The 24,657-nt window shown below is 41.7% G+C and overlaps 1 protein-coding gene across 1 annotated transcript in view; it reads left to right on the top strand.

The window, feature by feature from the left end:
• Nucleotides 1-951: 951 nt before the first annotated feature.
• Nucleotides 952-24,657, top strand: part of KTN1 (kinectin 1) — a gene marked incomplete at its 5' end in the record, with an annotated part of 52,860 nt that continues 29,154 nt past the window's right edge. Inside the window, 16 exons of the mRNA XM_082000640.1 lie at nucleotides 952-1,474; nucleotides 3,017-3,154; nucleotides 5,345-5,512; nucleotides 7,849-7,979; nucleotides 10,078-10,194; nucleotides 12,752-12,892; nucleotides 14,960-15,066; nucleotides 16,635-16,767; nucleotides 17,520-17,607; nucleotides 17,938-18,104; nucleotides 18,758-18,826; nucleotides 20,662-20,699; nucleotides 21,308-21,398; nucleotides 21,721-21,789; nucleotides 22,528-22,565; nucleotides 22,683-22,773. Of these exons, the coding sequence (XP_081856766.1) occupies nucleotides 952-1,474; nucleotides 3,017-3,154; nucleotides 5,345-5,512; nucleotides 7,849-7,979; nucleotides 10,078-10,194; nucleotides 12,752-12,892; nucleotides 14,960-15,066; nucleotides 16,635-16,767; nucleotides 17,520-17,607; nucleotides 17,938-18,104; nucleotides 18,758-18,826; nucleotides 20,662-20,699; nucleotides 21,308-21,398; nucleotides 21,721-21,789; nucleotides 22,528-22,565; nucleotides 22,683-22,773 (2,109 nt within the window). The remainder of the gene's footprint in view (nucleotides 1,475-3,016; nucleotides 3,155-5,344; nucleotides 5,513-7,848; nucleotides 7,980-10,077; nucleotides 10,195-12,751; nucleotides 12,893-14,959; nucleotides 15,067-16,634; nucleotides 16,768-17,519; nucleotides 17,608-17,937; nucleotides 18,105-18,757; nucleotides 18,827-20,661; nucleotides 20,700-21,307; nucleotides 21,399-21,720; nucleotides 21,790-22,527; nucleotides 22,566-22,682; nucleotides 22,774-24,657) is intronic.

The raw sequence follows: 24,657 nt of genomic DNA on the forward strand, positions 1-24,657 counted from the left end.
ATTTGGATTCTTCCTGCAAAAATCCAGGTCTGTTCATAGTGATCAGTTTTGAAATGGGAAAATCTGGCTTGTCTTGGCCCCGAAGTTAGGTTTTTAGCTTAATTCTGACTTAACTCTGTGATTCCTGCTTTTTAAAAATAAAAAAAAATAATGCTTGGGGCATAAGTAGTGTTTTCAGCAAGTTATCCTGGAGTCATCTGGTCTGTTAGTACCCTGGAAGCTGTATACAGTTACATGCACAAAATAAGTAACAGATCTCCCTGTCTTCCTATAAATGTGTGGAATTTTCATGAGTTTAAAGCAGGGTTTTAGACTTCAGAAAGCAGTTTTGAAAATACCTGATTCTTTATGGTTGACTAAAATTTAAGGCGCTCTCTCCTCTTTCCCTCATTCCACTTTTGAAGCTGTCATAAATCTGGGGACAAAAGGAAGTTGAAATTTAACTCCCACTTGCCAAGATAAAAATCTTAATTTGTTACTTTTGATTTATGGACACCCACTCCCTCCCACCCCACCCCCAAAGTGTTGCTTTGCATGTACTGGTCCTTATTTCACAGCCTCTGAAAGTGCTGTCTCATGTATTTCTGAAATCAAAAGCTTTAACTTTATGAAATTCACTTGGGAGCAGAGAATGAATAAGATTAAGAAAAGTAAGGAAAGAGAACTGCTGTCTTCTAAGATGAGCAGTGTTGCAAACTGCAGTTTCTTTCTATCTCAGTTAACAACTTTGAAGCAAATGGTAAATGATGCTAGAAGTTGTTCCATGATTGATACAGTTTGGTAATTTTATGATAACCTATTGTAAGGCTTCTCTAAAACCATGACAAAGCTTCTTTTTATTATTATAATTGGTGGGGGAAGTAATACCAAGGAAAACCTGTTCAAAACCTGATTTTTATTTCCTTTTCTTTTTTCTTACAGGTTTTTTAAATATAGCTAAGAAAAAGCACAATGGAGTTTTACGAGTCTACCTACTTTATCATCCTCATTCCTTCTGTGGTTATTACAGTAATCTTCCTCTTCTTCTGGCTTTTCATGAAAGAAACTTTATATGATGAAGTCCTTGCAAAACAGAAAAGGGACCTAAAGTTTCCACCTACCAAGACTGATAAAAAGAAAACTGAGAAGAAGAAGAACAAGAAGAAAGAAGCTCAGAACGGGAACATCCATGAATCTGACTCTGAAAGTGCACCTCGGGACTTTAAGCTCTCTGATGCCCTGAGTACGGATGAAGAGCACGTCGCTCCTGTTCCCTTGAGCGTGACTGAAGCACCTACCGGCATTAGAGAACGGAAGAAGAAGGAGAAGAAGCATAAGGCTGTTCAAGATGATCATGTAACTAAGGAGTCAGAAGGATCCAAGTCTTCAGGCAAGAAAGTAGAACCAGTCCCTGTTACAAAACAGCCCACTCCACCATCTGAATCAGCAGCATCTAAGAAGAAGCCTGGGCAGAAGAAGCAGAAAAATGGAATGGGTATCTGATGTTGCATATGCTTCTTGCACAGAACGCCAAAACAGTGTTCTGCTTTTTGCAAGGCCACAGAGTGTCTCTCACAACTGTTCTGCCTGATCTCTGTGGGGCAAAGCTCACTTCTAACCTTTTCCTTTTAACGAGCTATTGCATTTTTCTCCCTCTTTTCATCTGGCGGCAATGCTCTGGTTTTCCTTCTGTCTTTGCTTTCTTCTACTAAAGGTTGTTGCGTGAAACAGAATATCTCTGCTTTGCTCTATAGTTTGGCTACTTTACTCTCAAGCTGTCAAAACTTTGATTATCTAAAAGAAGTCATTAGTTGTTTGCTGTGTGCATTCTAATGTCAAGCTATGAAAAAGTGGAGTCCGAAGAGTGGTTGCTCTGATAACAAAGGGCATCTAGGGAAACTTCATAGTAGACTGTGTAAAACAAATCACTGTTTAAATGCAGGCTTAATGTATAAAGAGCTGTTTGGTGGCTGATTCATGGAAAGAAGCACTTACAGCTGCTTCCCACCTGCTATACCTCTATTAATTGAACAGAACTGGTCCAGCCACTATAACTGAAACGTCCAACCTAGAACAGACCGAGAACTCTAGTCAATCACCTGTGACTGTCTTGGCCATATCCTCAGCAGAAGTTCATCTGTCTCAGTGTCTGACTATGACAGTTTCAGAAATAAGTGAGAATCAAAATATTTGCAGATCACCCTCTTGAGATGCAGGTATAACAGGTTTGCTAGGGAGTGAGGGGAAAAAACAGCATTGCTGCTGGATGTGGTGGATTTTTAAATTTTTTTTTGAAAAAAGGGAGAAAAGACCCACCCACTACCAACAAAAAAAAAAATCAAATCTTGGCTGTGGGTGTTCTCTGAAAATCTCTGTGGCATGGTTCAAATGTGGTCTGCAAGCACTGTTCTGAGGGCAGCCACAACTAACCCTTATCCTTGATTGCAGGAGCTAACACCATAACCCCATATTGTGTGTCAGCTCTGACAAGAATATTATACAGCACAGGCTGTCCAAAAAGATAAAAAACTTCTTACTTGAGACAACTTTTAAGAGCAGTTCCCTAATGTGAAACACTTATTTTCTGCTTCTCACAGTCCCAGTAGCTATTGGGGGTGTGTGTTTAAAGTGCCTAAGTGGGTTCATGGAGTGGGGGGGAAATACTTCTTGCAAATAAGAAACTAATGTGGGTAACGTGCTGTCTGCTTTGTTGCAGTAAAACCTGGATTGGATTTGTTAAACCATTTCTTGCATTGCTGTATGTTCTGCTTGCAGATAAGATTCCTGTCTGTCAAAACACTAGGTGCTGTGGCTCTTGTCTCGGCTAAACCTTTCTATTGCTTTGGGGTCTCATCTGATACGGGAAGCATATGTGTTTGTGTGTACATATATATATACAGATAACTTCATGTTCTGATATTAAAATATGAGTTTCTTTTTTCTGGGAGTGGACGTCGGTGGTTGTTACAGATTTGCTGATTTAAAAGTAGTGGTGAGAATATACAGAAGAGCATATTGTCTTAATTGTCTGTTACAGATGATCAAGATACTAAGACTGATTCTGCTGTACCTCCTGCCAAAAAGCAAGACCCAGTGCTGCTCCACCAGGAGATAAAGCAAGAAAATGTATCGGGAAAGAAGAAGGTCTCTGCAAAGAAGCAGAAAGTTGATAATGGTGAGAATACAGACTGACTTAGTTCAGATAAACCTGACTGTTAAACCTGTTTGCCATCCATACTTTAGTTTCCCTTCCTTTGGAAAAGAAAGTTGTAGAAGAGTAACTTTTTTAATTTGAAAAAGCAGGAGTTCCAGGTAGGAAAGATTGTTCAGCCTGAGATACTGTTTAATTTTATGAACACCTGGTATCACTGAACATGGGAAGATGCTGTGAACCTTTCTGAGCGCTCTTGGATCCAATGCTTGAATTGAGGAGTCATGTGTTGACTTAAAAGCCTACTCAGCTTATATTCTAAGTTGCTCTGAGCAAGACGTGTCTGGAACTGCTGCAGTCATCTGCCCCGAACAAGACTGTAGTTTTTCTAGCAGGTCGCTTTGACTACGTTTTTCTCTTATTGTCCTTTTGTAAGCTAGCTGTTGCTCCAACATAAACTGTTCATCTTTGTTGTCAAGGCCGTTACTGTTTGTCATCCCTCATTCTCTGCCAAGATGTTGTTTCTTGTCTCCTCTTGGCTCAATGTGCCTCTGTGTTTGTGTTTGGTGTGGTGTTTGTTGGTGTGTCATTTTTTGGTTTTTTTTTACAATGGGTGTTGTTATACCTGTGGCTTTTGGGAAGAGCGTGATCATGAAGTTCTGCAAGGCAACCTTGTTAGCTTCTCAAAACTCTTTACTGGGACAGCTATGAAGAAGTCGATGGATGATGGACTGCTTCTGGAGTAGACAATGTTGGTCACTGTTTCCTTTATACTTTGGTCAGGTCATTGGGGTCCAGATCAGTCGTGGGCCCTGGTCAGACCAGGATGGGGGTTCAAGTAGCATAGGGTTCCTCTCTAACAACTGGAAAACTTTCAAATTATTCCTGGAAGAAACCTACTGATGGGGAACCTAGGATATGATTGCCTTTTGTGGACGTTCTTTTGCTTTTCCTGATGCATCCATTGCCCTTTTTTTGAGGGGCCATTTTATGGACCACAAACTTGGCTGTATATGGCAAATAAGTGTCAGTACCAGCTCAGGCAGCATTAGCTGAGCTGTCAGTGCTACATGGGAATAGCTCATGCATTATTTGAGTGCAAGCTCTTTTCTTTTAACGCCACCTCTCCAAATGACAGAGCAAAAAATTAGCTGCCGTGGGCATCTGGGTTAGCCAAGACAGTACTATGGGGTTGTCAGATGTTACTGACGCTGCAAAATGCCTCACTGATATTAAATAGGTTTTGAAAGGAGGAGAAGTTAATAAGGAGAGGAAGGGAAAAGGTGAGGATGGTAACTGGATTAGGTGGTGGACATCTCTGCTAGAGGAGAGCTCGCTTCTGAGCTTGCAGTGTGCTTGCAGTCTGCTGTGGCATGGCTCTCTGCACATCATCTTGCATACTTCAGGCAGTGTGGACCAGAAGCTCAGGAGCTGGGCAAACAGCAAATCCAGCTCTGGCTGTATCTGTTGTCCCTGGTTTGTTGCTCTTCCTCTCCCCTCCCCTGCTTTTGTCTCGGCAGCACAGGCTGAAAAGTTCTTTGGACAGAGGCTGATCCTCACAACGTTTATACAGTGCTGTGTGAATGGAGACCCGAGGTCGGTCAGTACCTCTGGGTACTTCTGAATATTAATGATGCCTAAAGCCTGCTCTGACAGTTGAGGTATCTTCATTAAGTGTAGTTGAGTCTGGATATGAAATAAGCTTGACTGCTGTCCCTACTGCATGTTCTGCCTAAATGGTTTAGTTCACAGGTGATGTAATCTGGGTGAAAATGCTGGCAGTAAGGTACCAGCTTTTAACAGAATAGGGACAAAAGACTTTACTCATGCTTCAGGGATGCCGAATAATTTCATACGCAGCCACAAGTAAGCCAGTCTCATTGATGCTATGTGCAACTTCAATGAGAAAGTGAAATGAAAGTCAAAATGTAAAGGTTCTTCTCTGCTCCTTGTTAAAAAGCTAAAAGGCAGCTTTGGAAATAGAAATTTAATTGAAACTATTAAATTACTATGCATTAGAGACCTTTATTTAATGAACTTACCTGAAGAGCTTTAATGAGTTAAGCTGTGAAGGATAACAGAAATAGAAAGTATAACTAACTACTGGGGTTAGAGATGCTTTAATCCAACTCTAATATGTTATGCACCTTTCCTAAAAATGTTGATGTTAATTATTACAAAGTTTTAACCCATCCTGTGGACTTTTGATTACAGTTTTGGTGGATGAACCTCTTATTCAAGCAACTACTTACATTCCTTTGATGGATAACTCTGACTCTGGCACTTCGGAAAAGCGAGAAGCGGTTGAAGTAGCAAGACAAAATGTGAATGAGGGGATCCAGAAAAGCAGTGGCAAAAAACTGAAGAATGAAACTGATAAAGGTAAGAAACCGATAATGCAATCTGTCTCTGGCATAGACAACTTGCGAACAGGGAAAACATGCTGTGTATGTGAGGAGGGGGATCCTTTCTTATTTGCTAGGAAGAAGTGATTTGAGGAAAACATTTGTGGCTGCAGGACACTGCTTTTGTCTGTGCTCGTTTCTCCCCTGTCTTTGGCACTGTTGAAAGGGCTTTGCGCCATCTGAATCCTTTTAATGCTGACTGTAGGCTTTTGTGTCCTCACAGTGAGCGAACGGGTGATTGCTGACCACACAGTTGCACGCAAGCTAGTTTTACAGTAGATAGTTCAGGCATTGCTACCAGTGATGGACTCTAAACCAAGAGCTTTCAGCACAGGCTGTTGGAATCTGCTTGAGACTGGGAGTGCAGCCTGTATGCTCTAAGGCTGTTCATGGAGCTAGCTGGGGCTGACCAGCCAGTGTGTATCTTGAGTGCAACATGGAGTTACCTGAAGCAAACTGACAGTGGAGATAACCTGGCAGTTTCCAGGAAGATGCTGAATTTTCCTTTCAATGTGGCTGGAATTGCTTGGGACAGGGGAGCTTCCTTCATACTGTCCCCGGAGGCCTGGAGTGATTCGTGAGCATTGTGTCCCTCCCTGAAGCTTTAAGTAGGCCACTGACCTGCTCAACTGAGCCATGAGACCCACAAAATTTGTGGGCAGCCAGAGAGGAGAAGCCAAATGACTTGAGCAGTGATTCCCTGCTCAGGTTTGTGCAGAAGGCGGGCTCTCCAGCATGGTCTGGTCACCCACTGCACCCTTTTGAACCGCTCTTTTTAGACTTGTCTTCTAAAATGATCACTTGAAAGGTTCTTGGCAACTCTTTGTAGTATCTAGATTGGATTCACACTTGCCTGAGGCTCCTCCTGTGCTTCTAGCTCAATGATGGCATATTGCTGCTCTATGGCATCAAAGCCTCTCACATGCAGCTGTCCCTCCTCATTTCCTTTGCAAGCCGTAACGTTCTATATGAGCTTCTAATTCTCCTGTGTCAGCTGGGATTTGCCCTCCCGATATAGAAATCTTCCCCTATTCTAATTGTAAGCTTCTTGGATGCAAGGTCAAGGTCCTCCTGTCTTCAGGGAGCACAGGGCTCAGGCTGGTCCAGGCCAAGCTGATATAGACTCCCGGCTAACCAGACTCTGGTCTCAGGATTTTGGCATATTCCTGGTAACAGCATTATTGGTGATGTCAATGCAGCAATGATGTGATCTGAAGTCTGTGGCCAAGACTAATTTGGATCTAGGACTAACAGACAGTGTGGAAGAATTTCTCAGTGCTTCCCCCTGCCACATCCCTGCACTCTGTGATTCAGTGATCTGGTTTTATGCTCAATAATTTCTCTTGGCTTAGTATCACTACCATTTTTTTTTTTCTTCATTTATTTTTCAAATTCTGGAGAGGTTTTGGTTTGTGTAGCTTGGTTTCAGTGGCATGGTTAGCACCCGTGATGGGGAGCCTGGACCCTTCTCCATGATCTTTGTGACACTTTTTGAACCAAGCATCACTTTTCCCTGTGTTGTGTTTTTTTTTGTTTTGTGTTCCCCTCCAGTCCCTTCACATACTTTTTGTGCATTGGTGAATATTTGACAGAGGTACTGGATGCCTTGGTTTTGTGCTTCCATTTACTGAAGTTAGGGGGCCACCTAATGACCTGTGTATGTGCAGCCTGGTTTTTTTATATGAACAATGTTTTTTGTTCCTGTTAGAGCATAGTTCAGTTGAATTGTGTTTCCTTGTTTGTGTCTTTTGAAACACTTGGCCATTAAGAAGGATCTTACTGATTTATCTTCCTACTGCTGATCTCCTTCTGCAGCAGTTCGTTTCCAAACTTAGACTGAGGGAATGTTTTTTCTGGTTTCCATATACTGTAGTCAGAAATGTGCCAGTTTTTAAATTCATTACCTTGTCATTTGCATATTGCTTGTGGAGCCAGGCTGTCCTTTAAATTGAGAGCTCAGTTTGAGTTGCTATACTAATACACTAGAAAGGACTCTTCAAGTTTTCATGTTTATGCTATTTTTCCCCCCAAAATCTGTGTCATGATTTGTTGTCTTGCTAGCAACACTATAAATGTTACCAATTGTACAAACAAAGTGGTGAGATTCTTTTCCCAAAATTTAGCTGGCGTATTGTTATCCGATTTTAAATTGGAGAGATGTTGTTTTTGCTGAATGTTCATGACCTCTTGCTTCTTGGCATTTCAGACTGAAATTAAATATAATGCATAATGATACCCCATCACATGCTGTTTCAAGGCAAAATAAATAATTCTGTATGGAGTCCAAAGTAAATAATACCCTCCTTGTTGCAGAGAATGCTGAAGTAAAATTTAAAGACTTTGTAATGGCCATGAAGAATATGATCATCACTGAAGACGAGGCTCGTTCCATAGTGGAGGTGTTAAAAGAAAAATCCAGTGCAATTCATGATGTCTTGCAAAAGGTGAGTGACCGTGGGTAGCGGGGAGAGAAGACCGTTAGATAAGCAGAAATTATAAGAGATGCTGTCAAATTTGCTATATCAATGTTCTGTTGTGATTTCTGCATTCTGTCTTTGGAAGACTTTTTCCAGCTGGTCTGTGCTTGCTTTGCATGCAGAAAGCAGTTGTCAGATGTCTGTGTGCTGCCATCTGCCATCCCATGGGCTGGCTAGACAGGCTGATGGCTTTTGATCACTCATAAATAGCAGACATAACCGTGGAGGATAAGGTATATAATGTAGGACTGCTGCTGCGGCTGACGTGTGTGTGTGTGTTGGCATTGTGGAAGACTATGTGGTGACTTTCAGAAGTGACCTTTCACAAATGTGTAGATAGGATAAACTACAGTGGAAATCAAGAAAAAGCTGCTGTGACTGTGCACTCGACCAGCTAATTCTGTGTTTTGCAAGACTCTCCATCTTACAGGTGTATACACTCTAGTCTGCTGACTTCTTTGATACCTTTCATAGGATCATCAGGTAATTCAGATTTGGAAGGGATCTCAGGGGTTTGTAGTTCAACCTCCTACTCAAAGCAGGGCCAGCTCTGAGGTCAGCCCAGGCTGCTCAGGGCTTTATCCAGTCTGGCTTGAAACCTTCAGGGACTGAGACTACTCAGCCCCTCTGGGCAACCTGTGCCAGTGCTTCGTGGTTCTTTAATTTTTAAATGTTTGTATTAAAACAGAAGAGAGTGGTGACCACCAATGTCTTACAAATATCTACTCCTCCCTCCCATGACTCATTATGATTGTCATTTTGTGCTTGTAACATCCTGTTTTTCACACTTGAAGTCTTGCATTTCTGTAATCTTCTGTGGATATAGTACCAAACCAGAAATGCGGAACGGGATGTGTGTCAATTCAGTTAATGCAATATAGTAGCATATCACATAGTTTAGGTTGAAAGAGACTTCAGGAGGGTCATGCAGTCCAACCGCCTGCTCAAAACAAGGTCAACAGTGAATTTGGAGCAAGTTGCTCAGGGATTTTTCCAGCTGGAACTTGAAAACCTCCAAGGACAGAGACTTCACATTCTTTCTGGGCCCCTGTTTCAGTGCTTGACTGAAAAGCCGATAGTGGTACACTTGCAATGGTATTACCTGTTTTATTCGGAACAGCAGCCAGCTTGCTTCTGTAGTTTTTCTTTTAAAGGGAGGTTTGGTGTTAAAGCGATACCTCTAGGATCAAAATGGGTTCCTGCGTTTTTATACAACCAAAAAATCTAGGTTTCTGTAGATGGAAATGTGAGTATTTTCCTATCTGTAGCTTATGCAAGGCATTAACAGTGTGTTTTGTACTGCATTCATACACAATACCACTGAAGGAGAACTTCCAAACAAATGCTGAGTGCATTTATGGGACCGATACTTCTCTGCTTCAGTTATCAGACTTCATTGTGTGAACATGTGGAAGGTTTGCCCCTTTACTGCAGTTACTGCACTCTCGAGCAGGTATACAAGTGGCAGGACCGTGGGGATCTTTCCTCTAGTTCTGTTCCCTGTAGTATCTCTCAAATGTTGTGTGTCAGTGCGCCAGCAGAAACATAATTATGTCAACTGGAGGCTCTCCCATGAAGTGGAAGGAGAGACCAGATCAGCATTCCCTTTTTCCCTTTGTAGTGAGACATTTCAAGAGATTACGTTTGTTGGATTATACCTGCTTTGAGTGTGGGTTGGACCAGGTGATCTTGGAAGTCTCTTCCAACCGTGATTATTGAATGATTCAGCATCTCTGCGCCTTTTTCCTTTATTTCTCTTAATGGCTGTTCTTTGTTTTCCCCAGTGCCACCACTGTGGCTCTCTTCCAATGCGGAAGCACCTTAAGAGCCCATTTATTCTCTTAACCGGTTTCAGCGTGTTCGAAAATGCATTCCCTCCTCTAACGAAATTGGCACTGCAGGATCCATTAGCAGCAGAATTGGTACTGGTGGTGCCATGTACACCATGCAGACGGACGATTTGGGGGCAGGAGGAGGTGTTTCTGCCTTTTGAGCTTGCTGTCTGCTAGTGTGCTGTGCAAGTACTTCTGGCATGTATGATCATTTTTATGTACTTTTGCTGCAGGCTAGCAAGGCTGAGTCGGCTGCAGCTGTACATCAGCTACAAGACAAAGAGAAAATGCTTGCTGCGATGAAGGAGGAGGCAGCCGTTGCAAAGGAACAGTGCAAGCAGCTCACCCAGGTAAATATAGAGAGGCACATGCGCCTAGAGAGTTGTGGGAGAGGAGCAGGGGCTTGTAGGACTAGCAGCCAGCAAATGCTGGTTTACTGAGCTTAGTATAAATTGAAAGGTGGAATTTTTTGTGTTGGGAAAGCTTACCAAGATGCTATGTTTGGTTTTATGATGCTATCAATGTATTTATGCAGAGTTATTTTCCAGTACTTCTTCCCGAGAGTTCATTTGCTGAGACTTTTAAGCTGAGACTATTTTTCTTTTCAAAAGGTTGCTTTAAAAACACTTCCTTCATGAGCCTAATATGGTTTTGTGGGTGCAAATATTAAACACCTTTTCTGCATTGCAGTTTTAATTTGGTACTTACTCCAGCATTCACATGCTTGTGTGCTTCTAGATACAGCAATCATCAGTTTTCTTCAAGAAGGAAGCTACAGAAAGTGTGGACTGCCTGCTTAACCGTTTGAGTTGCAGCTCTGATGGCTTACAGGCATGCTGATGCACCACTGTCAAGACTAGTTTATGAAACTTCTTTTTATGAATGTTTCAGAGGAAAGCAATTATGGTAGAACAAATAATTAGGCAGATATGGAGTGCATTGGAAATGCTTGGGGGGGATTCTTACGTTTTTGGCTGGTTTGGAAGCACAAAGGCATTAGGCTCAGGAAGGTTGTGTTGTGGGACAGTAGTTGGACACGGAAAGCTGGGTAGCTAAAGACGGTAACAGAGTGGCCAGAGGACATGGTAGTCAGGAGCCGTGGCAGATGAGAAGGGGAGAAGGGAGTGGGTGTTGTGTGAGCTCCTAGCAAGGCACAGGTAGGTGCGTATTTGCAGGTGGGATCAAGAAGTTTGGGATAGTTGATATGTAACTGTAGGGAGAAAGCACCTGTGATGTGTTTGGGGGTGGAAAAAAGAAACTGTCTCAGGGAGGTATCTGCTGCTGCTGAAGTAGATGCGGCTGGGAAAAAACGTGTGCAAAGTGGTGCTTGTGAAGGCAAGGCGGGAGCTGCGGTGAAGTGGGGGTCATCGGGGTTTTTGCCATCTGGATTGGGGGAGGGAACGGAGAAGGAGAAATAAGTGGGCATTCCTGAAAGTGGGGAGAAAATGGCTAAAAGAAAAGTTGCCACAGTGCTAAAGTATCAGCCTAAAGAAGGGAAAAGCTCAGCTTGACTAACAGAATTAGCTCTTGTAATTAATGTGTTTCTCTGAAAATACTGCCAAAAGCTATGGAGGGACTTTAAGGCGCAGAGATGTTTCTGCAGGGTTGTTGATAAAGATGATAATTGGAGAGGATAAATGATGGTAGGAGGTGCCTGACCTGAGAGGTATTTGGCAAAACACAAGCTAGGTGAAAGTTAATCTGCCCAGGATCTCTGGCACTGCCTTGACAGCATAGCTGGGTTGGTGAGGACTGCAGGTGGCTGGTGGAATTGGTGGAGGGGTAGAAGGAAGCTGCAGTATGTCCTGCTGCCCTTCTTTTTGTTGCATCTTAGCAGATGCAAATATAACATGGAGAAAGCTTTGTGTGAAGCTGTTTATACTGTATTTGCAGAAGCAACTTAAAACTTTTCATGTGACTCAAGTTCCTAAATGCCTCCGCAAACATGGGCTTGGGAACTTATGTCACTTCATTCAGGGGGAACAGTCTCCTGAAGCTAGTAAATTGGATCTAAAAGAGACTAGCTTTTATTTAAATTAAAATGTAGAACAAAGCTATAATTACTCTGAAGAGATGGAGGGTATTAAGGATAATGATTTCGAGCACTTAAATTATGTGTCAAGGCTCCCTGGCACTGTAAGGAGCTGCATGCTGTGCTGTGTAGCTGGAGACACCTGAAGCTTAGATGGTACAAATGCCTCGTTCTGTGATGGGAGCTTGCTAAAAGCTGCACTTAATGTTTTTGCTTACTACAGCAAGTGCATTTATATTGCAGAGGATCAACTCTATGGATTTCTCGGATGTCTGGGTTGAATTACTGGCTAATAAATGATTAATCTAAATAGCAATGTGCATTTTCATTTGAAAGCTATAATATGGCATCATGCTGGTAGGATTCAGGGCTTCTCTGGCTGTTGCTGGGTTGTAACAGCCTTTCTCCTCTAGCAAAACTGTTGGCTTTGCAACCTGCTACAAAGCAATTATTTGCTCTAAAATGCTCTGTTGTCTTGCTACAGTTCTTTACCTATGATCTTCCGTTTTGCTAAATTTGGGATGAAAATCTGACTTCTGTCCTGTGTGATATCTGTGGTTTTAATTGTTAGGACTGTAATTTGGTCAAGCTTGATAGAAATAAGACTCCAGTTCTTCTGAGACAACAGAAGACCAGTGTTTAAACTGATGATAACTTTTTTAATAAATGTAAAATTATGCTGATTCTAAAACCTCATAAAGGTGCTTGAGGTTTGGTCAGGTCTGATGCTGTAATTTCTCTGAGTGAAAATTGATGCTGACTTTGGTTTGATGAATGCTTGCTGTACTTTTAGTTACCCTAAAACACTGACTGTTAGACTCTAGAGAGGAGCGGTAGATGATTTCTTTCTCTTTTTCCTTTCACTTCCACCCAAGGAGCTGGTTGCAGAAAAGGAGAGAAACAGCTTGCTTACAGCAAAAATGCGAGAGCGCATCAACACTCTAGAAAAGGAGCACGGCACTTTTCAGAGTAAAATACATGTTAGCTACCAGGAATCTCAGCAGATGAAGATAAAGGTAAATGCTTTACCAAAACTGTTTGAGGTGATGTTCATGCATGAGCAGATCAGTGCCGAGAAATCGTTGCTTTAGCCAGAGTGCAGTGTTTGTTGTTTGCTCAGACGAATTGGCTTTACTAGTTACCCTGAGCCTTGAATGCAGTGTGCTGGTAGCTGGTGGTGTAACACCTCTGCATGAGGATAGGAAACTTTGTGGTGGTTTCCTGACTTAAAAGAAAGACAAGGTGTTCTCATTGGTGACTTTTGTAATCAATATAAGACCAGTGCTCCCTAGACTGCCTGCATCTGATCTAGTTACTTTTCTTTCGTGGCATTCTGCTGAAATGTTATTCAATTAAAGTGGAAAATCTAATTGAACTACTCAACTTGAGAGATACTAATGCTGCTGATCATTTACCAGCTGATAAATCTAATTTTTTAAATTATAGTACAGAGTCACAACATAGCATAATATGCAAAAAATACCATTGCTTGTGAGAGTGCTTTGCTAAAAACATTTGAAGAGCCAACACTTGCATTTTTTTAAGACCCTTGTTACGCTCTCCTGATAGTTGTATTATAATGGCGTGACATCAGAACAGTTTGTTTCATCAGATTAAAAGGTTTGAGTTAAAGTTTTCTAAGAAAAATGGCACATCTTATAATAACTTGACACTTAGTTTTCATATTCTAGTTTTTTTCCCTATATAAATGTCACAGCATCAAGCCCAGCATATGTGAACTTTCCAGCTTTAATACTGTATCTTCTGTCTCGGTACTTCGGAGAGTAGCATCTCTGCAGTTTTGGAGCCGAACTACGTTCTCCTGAGCAGAGACAGCTTCCTTTGAACCTATATAGAAAACTGCATAACGAGAGGGTCTTACTGCTGGCTGGGGAGGGTGAAAGAGATCTGGGCATGACTGGGTGGCTTTTGCAAACGCTGCTGTTGCAGGCAAAGCCGGAGAAAAGACGTGCAGAGGAACCAGTGCTCTGGTTGTGCTCCCCCTGCTGATGTGCTGTAGCATTTTCATCTTTCAGAGAAGCTGAAAATTGTCCAAGCTTCCAGTTATATGGGCATCTTTTGGGATCTTGTGTATCTGTTGGCATTTAAAAAAAAAAAATGTTGGGGGGGAAAACCCAGGAGCAGGTGTTACATGTGTTGGTGCTGAGCTGGAGGTGGCTGCCCTACAAGGGGCTGCTGTCTCCTGCTGTGGTTGTTACACATCTGTTTGGATATTTTTACATACAAAATCCTCATTGGTGACTCAGCCATTTGACGAAACTGGGTCTTGGAAATGGTGTCAGCCATATCTTCAAACTGGCACTGGTAGGGGAAGAAGGTATGGTAGCTGTATGTGCTTGAGGATTTTCGAAGCAGGCTGTTGGGCTGTAAGACCAGCTGTGCTGTTGTCTGCACATACAGAGTCCATTTTTTTCCATTGAATCCTGTCGTGATTTTGTTTGCACTATTCTGAAGCAACTTTGGATTATCAGGGCTTCTTTCTGCCTGGGTTTGGAACCATGTTGAAGATGCAATCAAAGCATATTATTGCCTAAATAAAGGATCTATTTTGTAATCTTGACTTCAGGATATTACATGAGGACTAGCCTTTTGCAGTTTACATGCTATAATCTGTGTATTGTTATTTCATACTTTTTCTGCTTTGTTTAAAGGCTTTATAAACTTCTACTGTTAATTCATGGTGCATTTATTTTATTTGCTTTTGGAAAAATAACTTACTGATATCCAGTTATTGACACATATCTAAAGTTATATGGCTAAGCAATTAGTATCCTAAGTACTACTTGTGTGCTATTTAAAAATGAAAAATTGCCTTGCTGCACAGGTTGGTACACTGGTATAAAAAGAAACTGGTGCTTTTATTTGAGCAAGATTGTCTGAATTGCACAATTTAATTGAAGAATGGGTGTGTGAGGAAGGAGGTAAAGTTGACCCTGGCCAAAAAATCCACATAGTTTTATTTACTTAAACTGTGGTGATATCTTATCTACTGTTACACGTTATTAGCTTTTTACTTCTCCTTAATCTTTTCAGAACTGATTTTTTTCCCCCCCCCCCATCAGTTCCAGCAACTCCGTGAGCAGATGGAGGCAGAAATAAGCCACCTGAAGCAGGAAAACGGTATCCTGAGAGATGCTGTCAGTACTTCTACCAATCAAATGGAGAGCAAGTATGTTAGCAGCTACTCAGTGCTCTGTGTGTTTCTAAGCCTTCCCTGAAGAGCTTTTCTGGCTTTTGCTCCTTTTGTTTCCATCTCCTTGGCTGCCTCTGAATTTGTGGTTAATCTAGGAACACAGTGATTTTGGGGTGGGGCGGTAACTATTTGTATTTGCATTGAGCCAAGGCTTTCAAAAAAATTACTGTCTCTTACCAATTTGAAGCCTGAGCTTTTGGAGTGCGGGTGCTGAGGCTTTAACAGAAAGTGCAGAAGTGCTCAGCCACAGTTGGTGTTTTTGGCAGGGTATGTATCCTTTCCCCTGGGCTTTAGGAGAGGTGCTGATTCTGCCTCCTGAGAGAACAGCACTAAAGGTATAAATCAGTCTTGCAATAAGAAAAAATATCAATACGCTGCAGTTAGTGGTACCACTCGAGAGGCACTTGGATTTATCGGTTGGTGTGGCAAGTGTTTGGAGAAATGTAAAGGCATCTCAAGGTTTTGTCTTTTGTGAGTTATGATGTAAGCTGCCCCTGAGCTGGCAGGTAGGATTGTGTATACTGTGGTAAAAGCTGAGCACCCTGGTGAGGTGCATAGTCAGATGGGTGAATTGCTGCCAGTGGGCTTCTGCCTGTAGAAAGCAAAACTGGTACTTTATATACTGTCAGATATTTGTTACTGTTGGAGACTAAAATGTCAAAACCACTGTCAAGGCTTGGAAAGGGCTCTGTATCTTCCTTTTCTGGCTATGCTATTGCTGGGATGCTGCTTCTATATGGATTTTTCTGTTAACAGCTTCTGCACTGCAGAGCAAAGCTCAGTAGACGTGTGTTCTCTTCCCTGCACGTGTCCTGGGGCAGGTTGATGTAACGAGTGCTTGGAGAAGGGTACTGCTACCCTGATTTTAGGTGTCCTGCTCATAGAAATGGAACAGCATTATCTCTTAAAGAGTTATCTCAAACAGTCCTTAATAAAATGCTTTTTATTTGCTTAGACAACAAAGGGGAGCCTTCTAAAATTCTTCCCGTGGGCTATTCAAATGCATTTTCTCTCCCGAAGTGAGAGAGTGCATCAGATGCCTCCTGGCCTTGACTTATCTATTAACTTGTGAAGGTAACGTATAGTCCAAAGAGATACGTGCTGTTTAGTAGTCCACGAGGAATAGTCTTGAGTAAGTCTGAGATCAATAATCCTTTGTGGGAAGAGGAAAGTAATGTGAATTTCGATGCAAGACCTTTCCTTATGCTGAGCCTCTTTAGTTTATATAAGCCTGTCCAAATTATGCCCATCAGCTTGCAAATGTTTTAAAGTAACTGATGCTTGTGGCTTATAGCTGAATTTTTTTTCCTGAGTGGGTTGAAGCTGCTGTGCTGATGGCCAAGAGTACCTGAGCCTCATCCTTTTCCTAGGATGCAGCAGTGTGGCAAAAAAACCCTGCCCAATACAACCCTCTGGCTGCGAATATAGGACTTGGTGTTGATATTTGAGTAGCTGTTGTTATGGCCAGTGTGTCTTGTAAAAAAAAAAAAAAAAAAAAAAAAAAAAAAACCAAAAAAAAAACCTGTGAAAATGTTTATTTTTAGGCAGTCAGCTGAACTGAACAAACTGCGCCAGGATTATGCTAGGCTGGTGAATGAGCTGGGAGAGAAGAGCAGTAAGCTGCAGCAAGAGGAGCTCCAGAAGAAGAACGCAGAGCAGGCAGTTGCTCAGCTAAAGGTGACTTGGGTTTTCTTTGCTTGTTGAGTTGTTCGTAAGGCCTTACAGTTCCATCAAGGTTTGGTGCTTTGGGATCATTCGTCCAGATAGCATTGTCCTTGTGTGTGTTTTATTTGAAACTTCATGCTTTTGCTTAAAAGTAGGTTTACATTTTTAAATAAGTATACTTTTTTTAAGAGTTAAAATGTAAATGGATTGGCTTCTGGATGCATCTTTTTTTCTTTGGAAGAAAAGGTCTTTTGTATTAATTTTTTTTGAGAAGAGAAACCTAGTGTTTTTGGGTGAGAATGCCAGTCCAGAGCTCATTACTTTTTTCATAGTTGCAATTAAGTCTTAGTTACCAAAAGTTCTCCCTGCCTCTAGCCATGACAGGTGGAGACTTAGTATCTAGAGTGGAGACATGTTTTAATTACTCGATGCAGATTCGTGATGCATGGCTAGTCTGGCTTCTAGTGTTAATTCTGAACTTGCAGGGCAAAGATGCTACACTTTTAACATTACAGAAACCATCCTGTTAAGAGCCTATAATGAAATTCTGTTCAAAATTTGCCTTTTAAATTAATAGGCTAAACTACTCTAGGAGGAGGATTACAGGGCACTCTGCCACTCTGATGTGCCCTAATGGAAACAAGAAACAATTTTACTTTACTGCCATATGTTTTGGGAATAGCACTGAAGAGATGCACTCTGAATGTTTCAAAAATAAATTGAAGGTTAGACTTCTTTTCACCAACTCTCTCTTCAATGTGAAGGTCCAGCAGCAGGAAGCGGAGAGAAGATGGGAAGAAATCCAGGCTTATCTCAGGAAAAGAACAGCAGAACACGAAGCAGCACAACAAGGCACGTGTCACAAAATACCTGTGTAACACAAAATTCCCAAATAATGCTTACTGCAGTGATTTGGCTATTGCCAATTGTTAAAAAAAAAAAAAAGGGTGGGGTGGGGGGCATTACTGAGTAAGTGGCTTAAAGCTCAGGTGAAGTCAGTACTGCTTCAGCACCCTGGGGAAATAGTATGTTGTGATACCAGTTAGTTTGAATGCTGATGAGAGATGAACCTTGGCTTGCTGGAATGAGGCTTCTAATCAGCTTCACTGTTTACAGTGAAAGTTATTTTCCCCAGAGTTAAATATTTATTTCTGAATTAAAATCCTGACATTTCTGCTACAGATGTGCAGAATAAGCTTGTGGCCAAAGACAATGAAATCCAGAGCTTGCACAGTAAACTTACTGATACAATGGTGTCAAAACAGCAGCTGGAGCAGAGGATGTTGCAGCTAATGGAGGCTGAGCAAAAGAGAGCTACTGCAGAGGACTCCATGCAAATGCAAGTGCAGGTAGTATTGCTCAAGTATCTTAAGGGTTTGGTTTTTTCCCCTCCCACTTTGTGCTTATGGAAACACAGTAATGTCCTTGAAATGCTGCTTTAGTAAAGCTTTCCCACTGAATGAAAAATGAGAAAACTGTGTGCCAGTCTATCGTCTGGCAACTTCTGAAGAGAGACCTGTAATGAGTGGTGCTGTGAGGAGGTCTGGGGCTGTCTCAGACCTGAGAAGCACTCCAGGCAAGTCAGGAGAATGTGCTGACCCAGGCAATTTCCGAAGCTGTGAAATGATGCTATGGTCTGGGGAACACCCTGGAAGAGCAGCCATGTACCTTTAATGCATGTGTGAGCTCTTCTGGAGTTCTCTCTCTTCTCCCGGCATCAAGTGGTGAGAGGCAGTGTGGACATAGCTCTTGGGGGCTTCAGGGAAACTAAATGGCATACGGTGGGACAGGGAATACTTTTCTCTTGATACGGAACAGGTTCTTATACTTCCATTCAAACTGGTTGATCTTAGTGGGGGGGAGAAATGGTGTCTTTGAAAAGTGTTTGACATGTAAATGCTAAACTGTTCTTACTAACATAATCATGACTAAGAGCTAATCCTAGCAAAAGTTGACTAGCTGCAGATCTCAGCCTGCTTTTCTTTCTGTGCTCTCTTACAAGGAGCTGATAGAGCAGAATGATGCTTTGAATGCTCAGCTTCAGAAGTTTCATTCACAAATGGCAGCCCAGGTACAGCATGTTCTCAGACTTTCTTTTGTAGTCGTAAATTGTGAACTTCTAATGGAAGTCAGATTTTTTTTTTTTGTAGCTGGATATATGGTATGTAATGCTGAAAGCAAAGACTTGTTAGCATCTTCTTTTCTAAAGTTTCACAAACTGGTTTAAAACTTAAGCTTCTGCTGCCCTTTTGGGGGAAACAGTCCACTTATTTCCTCCTGTAATGGCTTTCATTTATAATCAAAAGTTAGAATACATTTTTGTTTTCTGTAGCTTTGCATGTGTACAACTCTGTCTTGTGGTTCTTCGGTCTTTTTGCAGTCCTCCTGTGAACCGCCTGATCATGCTTTTTCCTTGTGCATGAGGGATGCACAACATCTTTTATGTTGAGGAACAGTGTCCTATGGTAGCTCCTATATAAAGCTGGTTGTTCATTCCAGTGCTGATTTTTGTGCAGAAGAAAAAAAAAAAAAAAAAACAAAACTAGAAAACCCCAAGCCTGCACAATGCCTTTATCAATTCTTTTGATCTCTAAAATTTTAGTTTGACTAGTTTCCTTGAAATGATTTCTGTTGTAAACACTATATGAAACCGCAGTGTCACTGAAGTTGCTTCCATGTAGAGCTAGGTCACAGAAATCAGCTTAGAAAGGCCGTAACTTCTGTGAGCACGAGAGTAGAGACTGTTCCTGTGTGCTTGGGTGCTGTGTACTTTTCATTAATGACATACTTGATGTAGTCTGATTAAATTTGACATCAGAAAACATGTCATCTGGCTTTGCTTGAAGTGCTCTAAGCCATTGGGTGGGGAGAATAGTGAAGGAAGATTTACAACATCTTCATGACCTACTCCCGGTCCTTTAAAAGGACTTTGAAGATAAATCCCTGGGGAAGTTTTACTTTTTAGCTCTGGGTTACACAGAGAGAGAGGCTGTTGGAAGGAGGTGTGTGCTTTCCCCATGTAGCCCCACTGGCCAGGAAAATGCAAGGCCATGTTTTCACCATGGACAGTGGATGTGATAACAGCACTTTGGGGAAGTGAGGTTGGGCTGGATACTGCTCTGGACATCGGTGTTGATGAAACTGTTTTGGTCATTAAGAATACTCTCTGGGACTAGAACTATTTGTTGCCTTTTATTTATTTCTTTTTCTTTAATGCTGTTCTCTACAGTATGATCTGGATAAGGCAGTATAGGAATTGCTAGAGGGTCCCAGGAGCACAATCTCTGAGAGAGCCAGGATTTTGAGGGAGGGTCAGACTGGATAAGGAAAATCATGTATCTGAGGCACAAATGAACATGAAGTTCTGCCACACCTGCAATCAAACTGGATGTGAAACAGTCTGCAGCAGTCCCTTGATGCCTTGATAACTGGTGTGATGGGTCTCTCCTGCCCCATTGTGGGTGACTACATAGGAATAGGCTTTTTCTGGGAGGGAAGAATGCCACTTGCATTGCTGATTTTTATGCTGCTGTTTCTGTTCCTAATATGAGTCCTGATGCGCTGTGCAGGGTTTTCTTTTTTAAATTTGAGTGGTTTGTCAGCAGAATGTCCTGTAGAGCACTTAATCCTTGGGAGACAAGTGCTGGTGATCCCCTGGCTTGTTTGAATCTGGTAAAGGGCAAAGAAGATGGTTCTTTTTTTCCTTTCATGTTGCCTTAGGCCAAAGGGACATTAGTATGTGCTGGTATTCCTTCAATGTTCCTTAGCCAGGAAATAGTTGGAAGCATCCTGTGCCAGTTTAAAATAACTGGACAAATCTTACAAATGCTATTCCTGGCTTACTGTAGATGATGATTCTTTGACTTGGTTTACTTTCAGCTATTTTTTTTTTTTTCCCTTCTGCAGACCTCAGCTTCGGTCCTGGCAGAAGAGCTACACAAAGTGTGAGCATTCATTTCCTCTGGTATTTGGGAGGTGTTACTGGCTTTTAATTCATGCCACCTTTTCTCCACGCACGTGCAGTGCGTATGGGAGGGACTGGTGAAGGAAATGTTGCTGTCTATGCTTTTAACTTCTCACCATGAGATTGACTTGGGAGCTGGGAAACGGCTTCCTGCGGATTTCCCTTCTGTGTCTAGCCTCAGGTTTGGAGTCCATTGTACGTGGCTCTGTGCTACACAGAAGGCAATGTCTCCTCTTGTTTACTACTGTCTATGTGCATGGTAAATGCAGTGCAGCGTGCAGGAATGTGCGTGACCATGAGAATTGTTAATATTTGGATTATATGGCTGTGCCAGGAGATTTCTTCCTTTGGGAGATGGGATAGTTCCTGTGTTTCAGAGGTAGAGAATGTATCATAAATTTTTGGCAAGCAAACAGCATTTAAAACAGACGGAAAAGCTTTTGGACCCAAAGTGTACTGTCAGCAGGATGCAGAGTAGGAGCTGGACTTAAAGGCCAGCATGTATTTTGTAGTTAGCCTAATGCTTCATGTACCACTTTTATCCAAGACCTTTTAGTACTGATATTTCATCACTTCTCATTTGTACAGGATTGCGGAAAAGGACAAACAGATAAAGCAGATGGAGGACTCATTAGGGAACGAACATGCCAACTTAACCAGCAAGGAGGAAGAGCTCAAGGTATAATAAAGGCATGTGCAAATGCCAGTTGATACAGGGAGAGATTTGTTCGCTGCGCGTACAAAATGAAGCCCACAAGGCTGCTGCCTTTGGGTCTAGAAACAGCTCTTCAGCTACAAGTCTGCTGACTTTTATTCTTCTAGGCAAGGGCAATGCTTGTTGCTGGGAAGCTGTTGATAGGAAAGCTTGAGGTTTTTTCCTTGCCATTACCTTTAGAGTCCTTCAAAAAGTAACCTGAAATACTTTGCACTGGAGAGTGAACTTACCAGAAATACCATCTCTATGCAAAGTGCAAATACATTTCTTTTTCTTCTTCCTTCAGGTCTTACAGAACATGAACCTATCCCTGAAATCAGAAGTACAGAAGTTACAGGCTCTGACAAATGAACAGGTAAAATAATTGTTTCATTAAATACTTAATTTTACTCTCTTAAATCTACCTATTCTGTCATAAATGCAAATGTAGATCTGTTGGCTTTAAATGAGCTGTGCTTAAGCACATTAAAGGTGTGAGGCTGCTGAGTGGGGGCTAATATGTGATTCCCTGGAGTTTTTTTATAGCTGGTGGGAGGCCTACTTCTTATCCTTCCTTCACCAGCGAAATATTTCTTACTTTGATATCCAAGTTACTGGAGCAATTTTCTTGGTTAGTTTAGATTTGCAGGCATGCAGAGTGTAGGACACTTAAGGAGTGAACACAACTGTGCTTGAATATGCAGTCCTGGCACTTGCCTACAAGGGTCGTAAGCATCCCTCTAAATGCCAAAAGCATACAACCACCCCTGCCTCACCGTAGATATCTTTTTAGAATCAAACAAAATGCTGTCCCTCTGTTACTGCTATGTGGCCTGTTCATTACAGAGGTGGAAATGAAGTGTTTAATTAGAGATAATCCTGGTTGTCAAATGAATCTCTTGGAGATCTTCTGCCCTTTGCGTAATTGCATGCTTGCCTGGTATATATCTGTGTCGTAAAAGTCGTGAAGACAAACTTACCCTGTTCAGTTTTGCTGGTCAGTCGTGTGCTGAGAGGCCAACTGACTTGTTCTAGCTTTTTAATATTGTAGAATGAAAGGTTGATTGAATCACGTGATGTATCCTAAATCTGTGTTAATCCTCTTTATATCTAGGCTGCTGCAGCACATGAGCTGGAAAGGATGCAGAAAAGGTAAATAGCTCTGGGATTTGATAAACAATGTTTGTCAGTCTTTTACGTTCTTTTGAATCAATGCTTTTTGTAAGACTTGGATGAGGCAACGTATTTAACTGTTCTGCTGTGTCTCAGCATTCACATCAAAGATGACAAAATAAGAACTCTTGAAGATCAGCTTCGAGAAGAACTTGCTCAGATTTCAAACACAAAAGAAGAATTCAAGGTAAGATACAGAATAGCTATTCTTGTGCTTATTTACAGTAAATTTTCCAGACTTCAGAGGTTGCAGAGTGGTTGATACAATTGAATGTTGATTTGTAAAAGAAAACTGACTTTTGGGTCTTAAGGTAAATTCCTCTTGCCTTGCAAACAGAATACTGTAATGTGGGACGTCACAGTAGTGTCACCCCATCTCTAACTCTACTGCACAGTCTGTTACTACAAGTGCTGTGTCTGCAATTGTGAGGAGTGAGGTCTTTGAAATCTGGAAGAGGAGGTTGTTCAGTTAAAGCTATTGCAGTTTTCCTGCGTTCCACCTTCTAATAGGACTTTCATGGCCTTGCTGTGAGCCTTTGCTTGGATTATCATGTTGTCAGGTCTCTTTTTTTTTCTGTCAAGGTAGGTGTAAAAATGCTTATTTTTCTCTCATAAGGCTGTAGCTAAATTGCTGAAGCTTTTAGTTCTTACATCCGGGGTCTGCACAGCAAAGCTGGTACTTGTTTCTAGATGGCATACACGGAGAGCAACTTAACTCCTTGCCCTCTGCCACCCTAGGCTTTTTCTTATGAACTTCAGCTGTTAAAAATAGACCTGCTTCCCAAGAAAGGTGATGACTCCATCTTTTTGACTCCTTTAAAGCCCATGTTGGGTACTGCTGCTCTTCTGATGTTTCTGGTGAAAGATCGCTCACTCTGAATCTCATAATATTATGTCAAGTTGGTAGGTTTGCCAGTGAGGAACGGAGTGGATGGGTTAGTGGCAGAGGCAGCATGCTTTTCTAGGGGAAGCTATGCCTCGAGTCTCCTGGAGCTCTTTTGGAGGTGTTATTGAGCAGGTAGTAAACTTGATTCATGTATTAAAGTGGCACTTCCAAAGAAGTTTTGATGAGAGTCCCTTGGAAGACTCTAGTTTCTCTAAGCTGCCAGAAAATAAGAGGGAAGAAGTTTGTTCAATTAATAGAATAGGAAACAAAGTATAACTTCAGTTGACTTTTTTTTTTTTAATAAAACTATCAACTGAATCTTCAGTGAACTGTGTGCTGGGTAATGGGTGCATAAATGGTCTGGAAAGGTGAGTAGGAAGAGGTGACAGGCTTGAATAAGTCAGCAAGTCTCAAGTTAGTGACACTTAGAGCTTTCAGCATGGTGGAACATTTTAAAATGGCAGGTGAAGTGGTGAAAATGACTAAAAGGAGCAATAATCTGAACTTCCTTTAGTGTGATGGTTTCTGTAGTAACTGTTACTCAGGAAAAAGGCCTTAGAGGTCTTACAGATCAACTCAGTGCTAAGTAATGGCAAAAATCATCTGGAGGCAGTTCTAGCAGTTCTTGGGAAGTGAATAGAGAACTGAATGAGATAATTGTCATCATGATACTGTGGAAATCCATAGTTGCTCTCAGCATGAATATTGTATGCCCTTCTAGTCTCTTCTTTCTCCTGTCTTTGATCCCAAACATAAGCCAGACCAGCTCTGTACTAAGTGCTTCCATCTGAGGAAGTGCTGCTTTTTTCCCATGCACATGAAAAAGGGAAAACCCAGGTTCAAATAAGAGTAATTCTTTTAATCCTTGTCATTGCTGTCCCTTCCTGCTTGTGTTGTCCCTGTAAGGTCTGAAGCACAGATCATGTCTCTTTTTTTTACTTATGTAAAGTAAGTTTTACTTTTTACTTATGTAAAGCACCAAACAAGTCTTTTTAAAGACTTTGTAAAGCAAAAAGCAATAACAGACCATGATTTTAAAATACATGTGAGGAACCCAGACAGGCAGCCTGTCAGTTAAGGGCTGCTGTGTCTGTTGTATGGAGCAGGAATGTTGGAGGGGAGGCAAGGTCTGTGGTATGGCTGTTTGTCTTCCCAATTCGCCTCTTTCCAGCCTGCAGTCAGACC

Source organism: Phaethon aethereus (genome assembly GCF_964289735.1).
Source record: "Phaethon aethereus genome assembly, chromosome: 5".
Lineage (NCBI taxonomy): Eukaryota > Metazoa > Chordata > Aves > Phaethontiformes > Phaethontidae > Phaethon > Phaethon aethereus.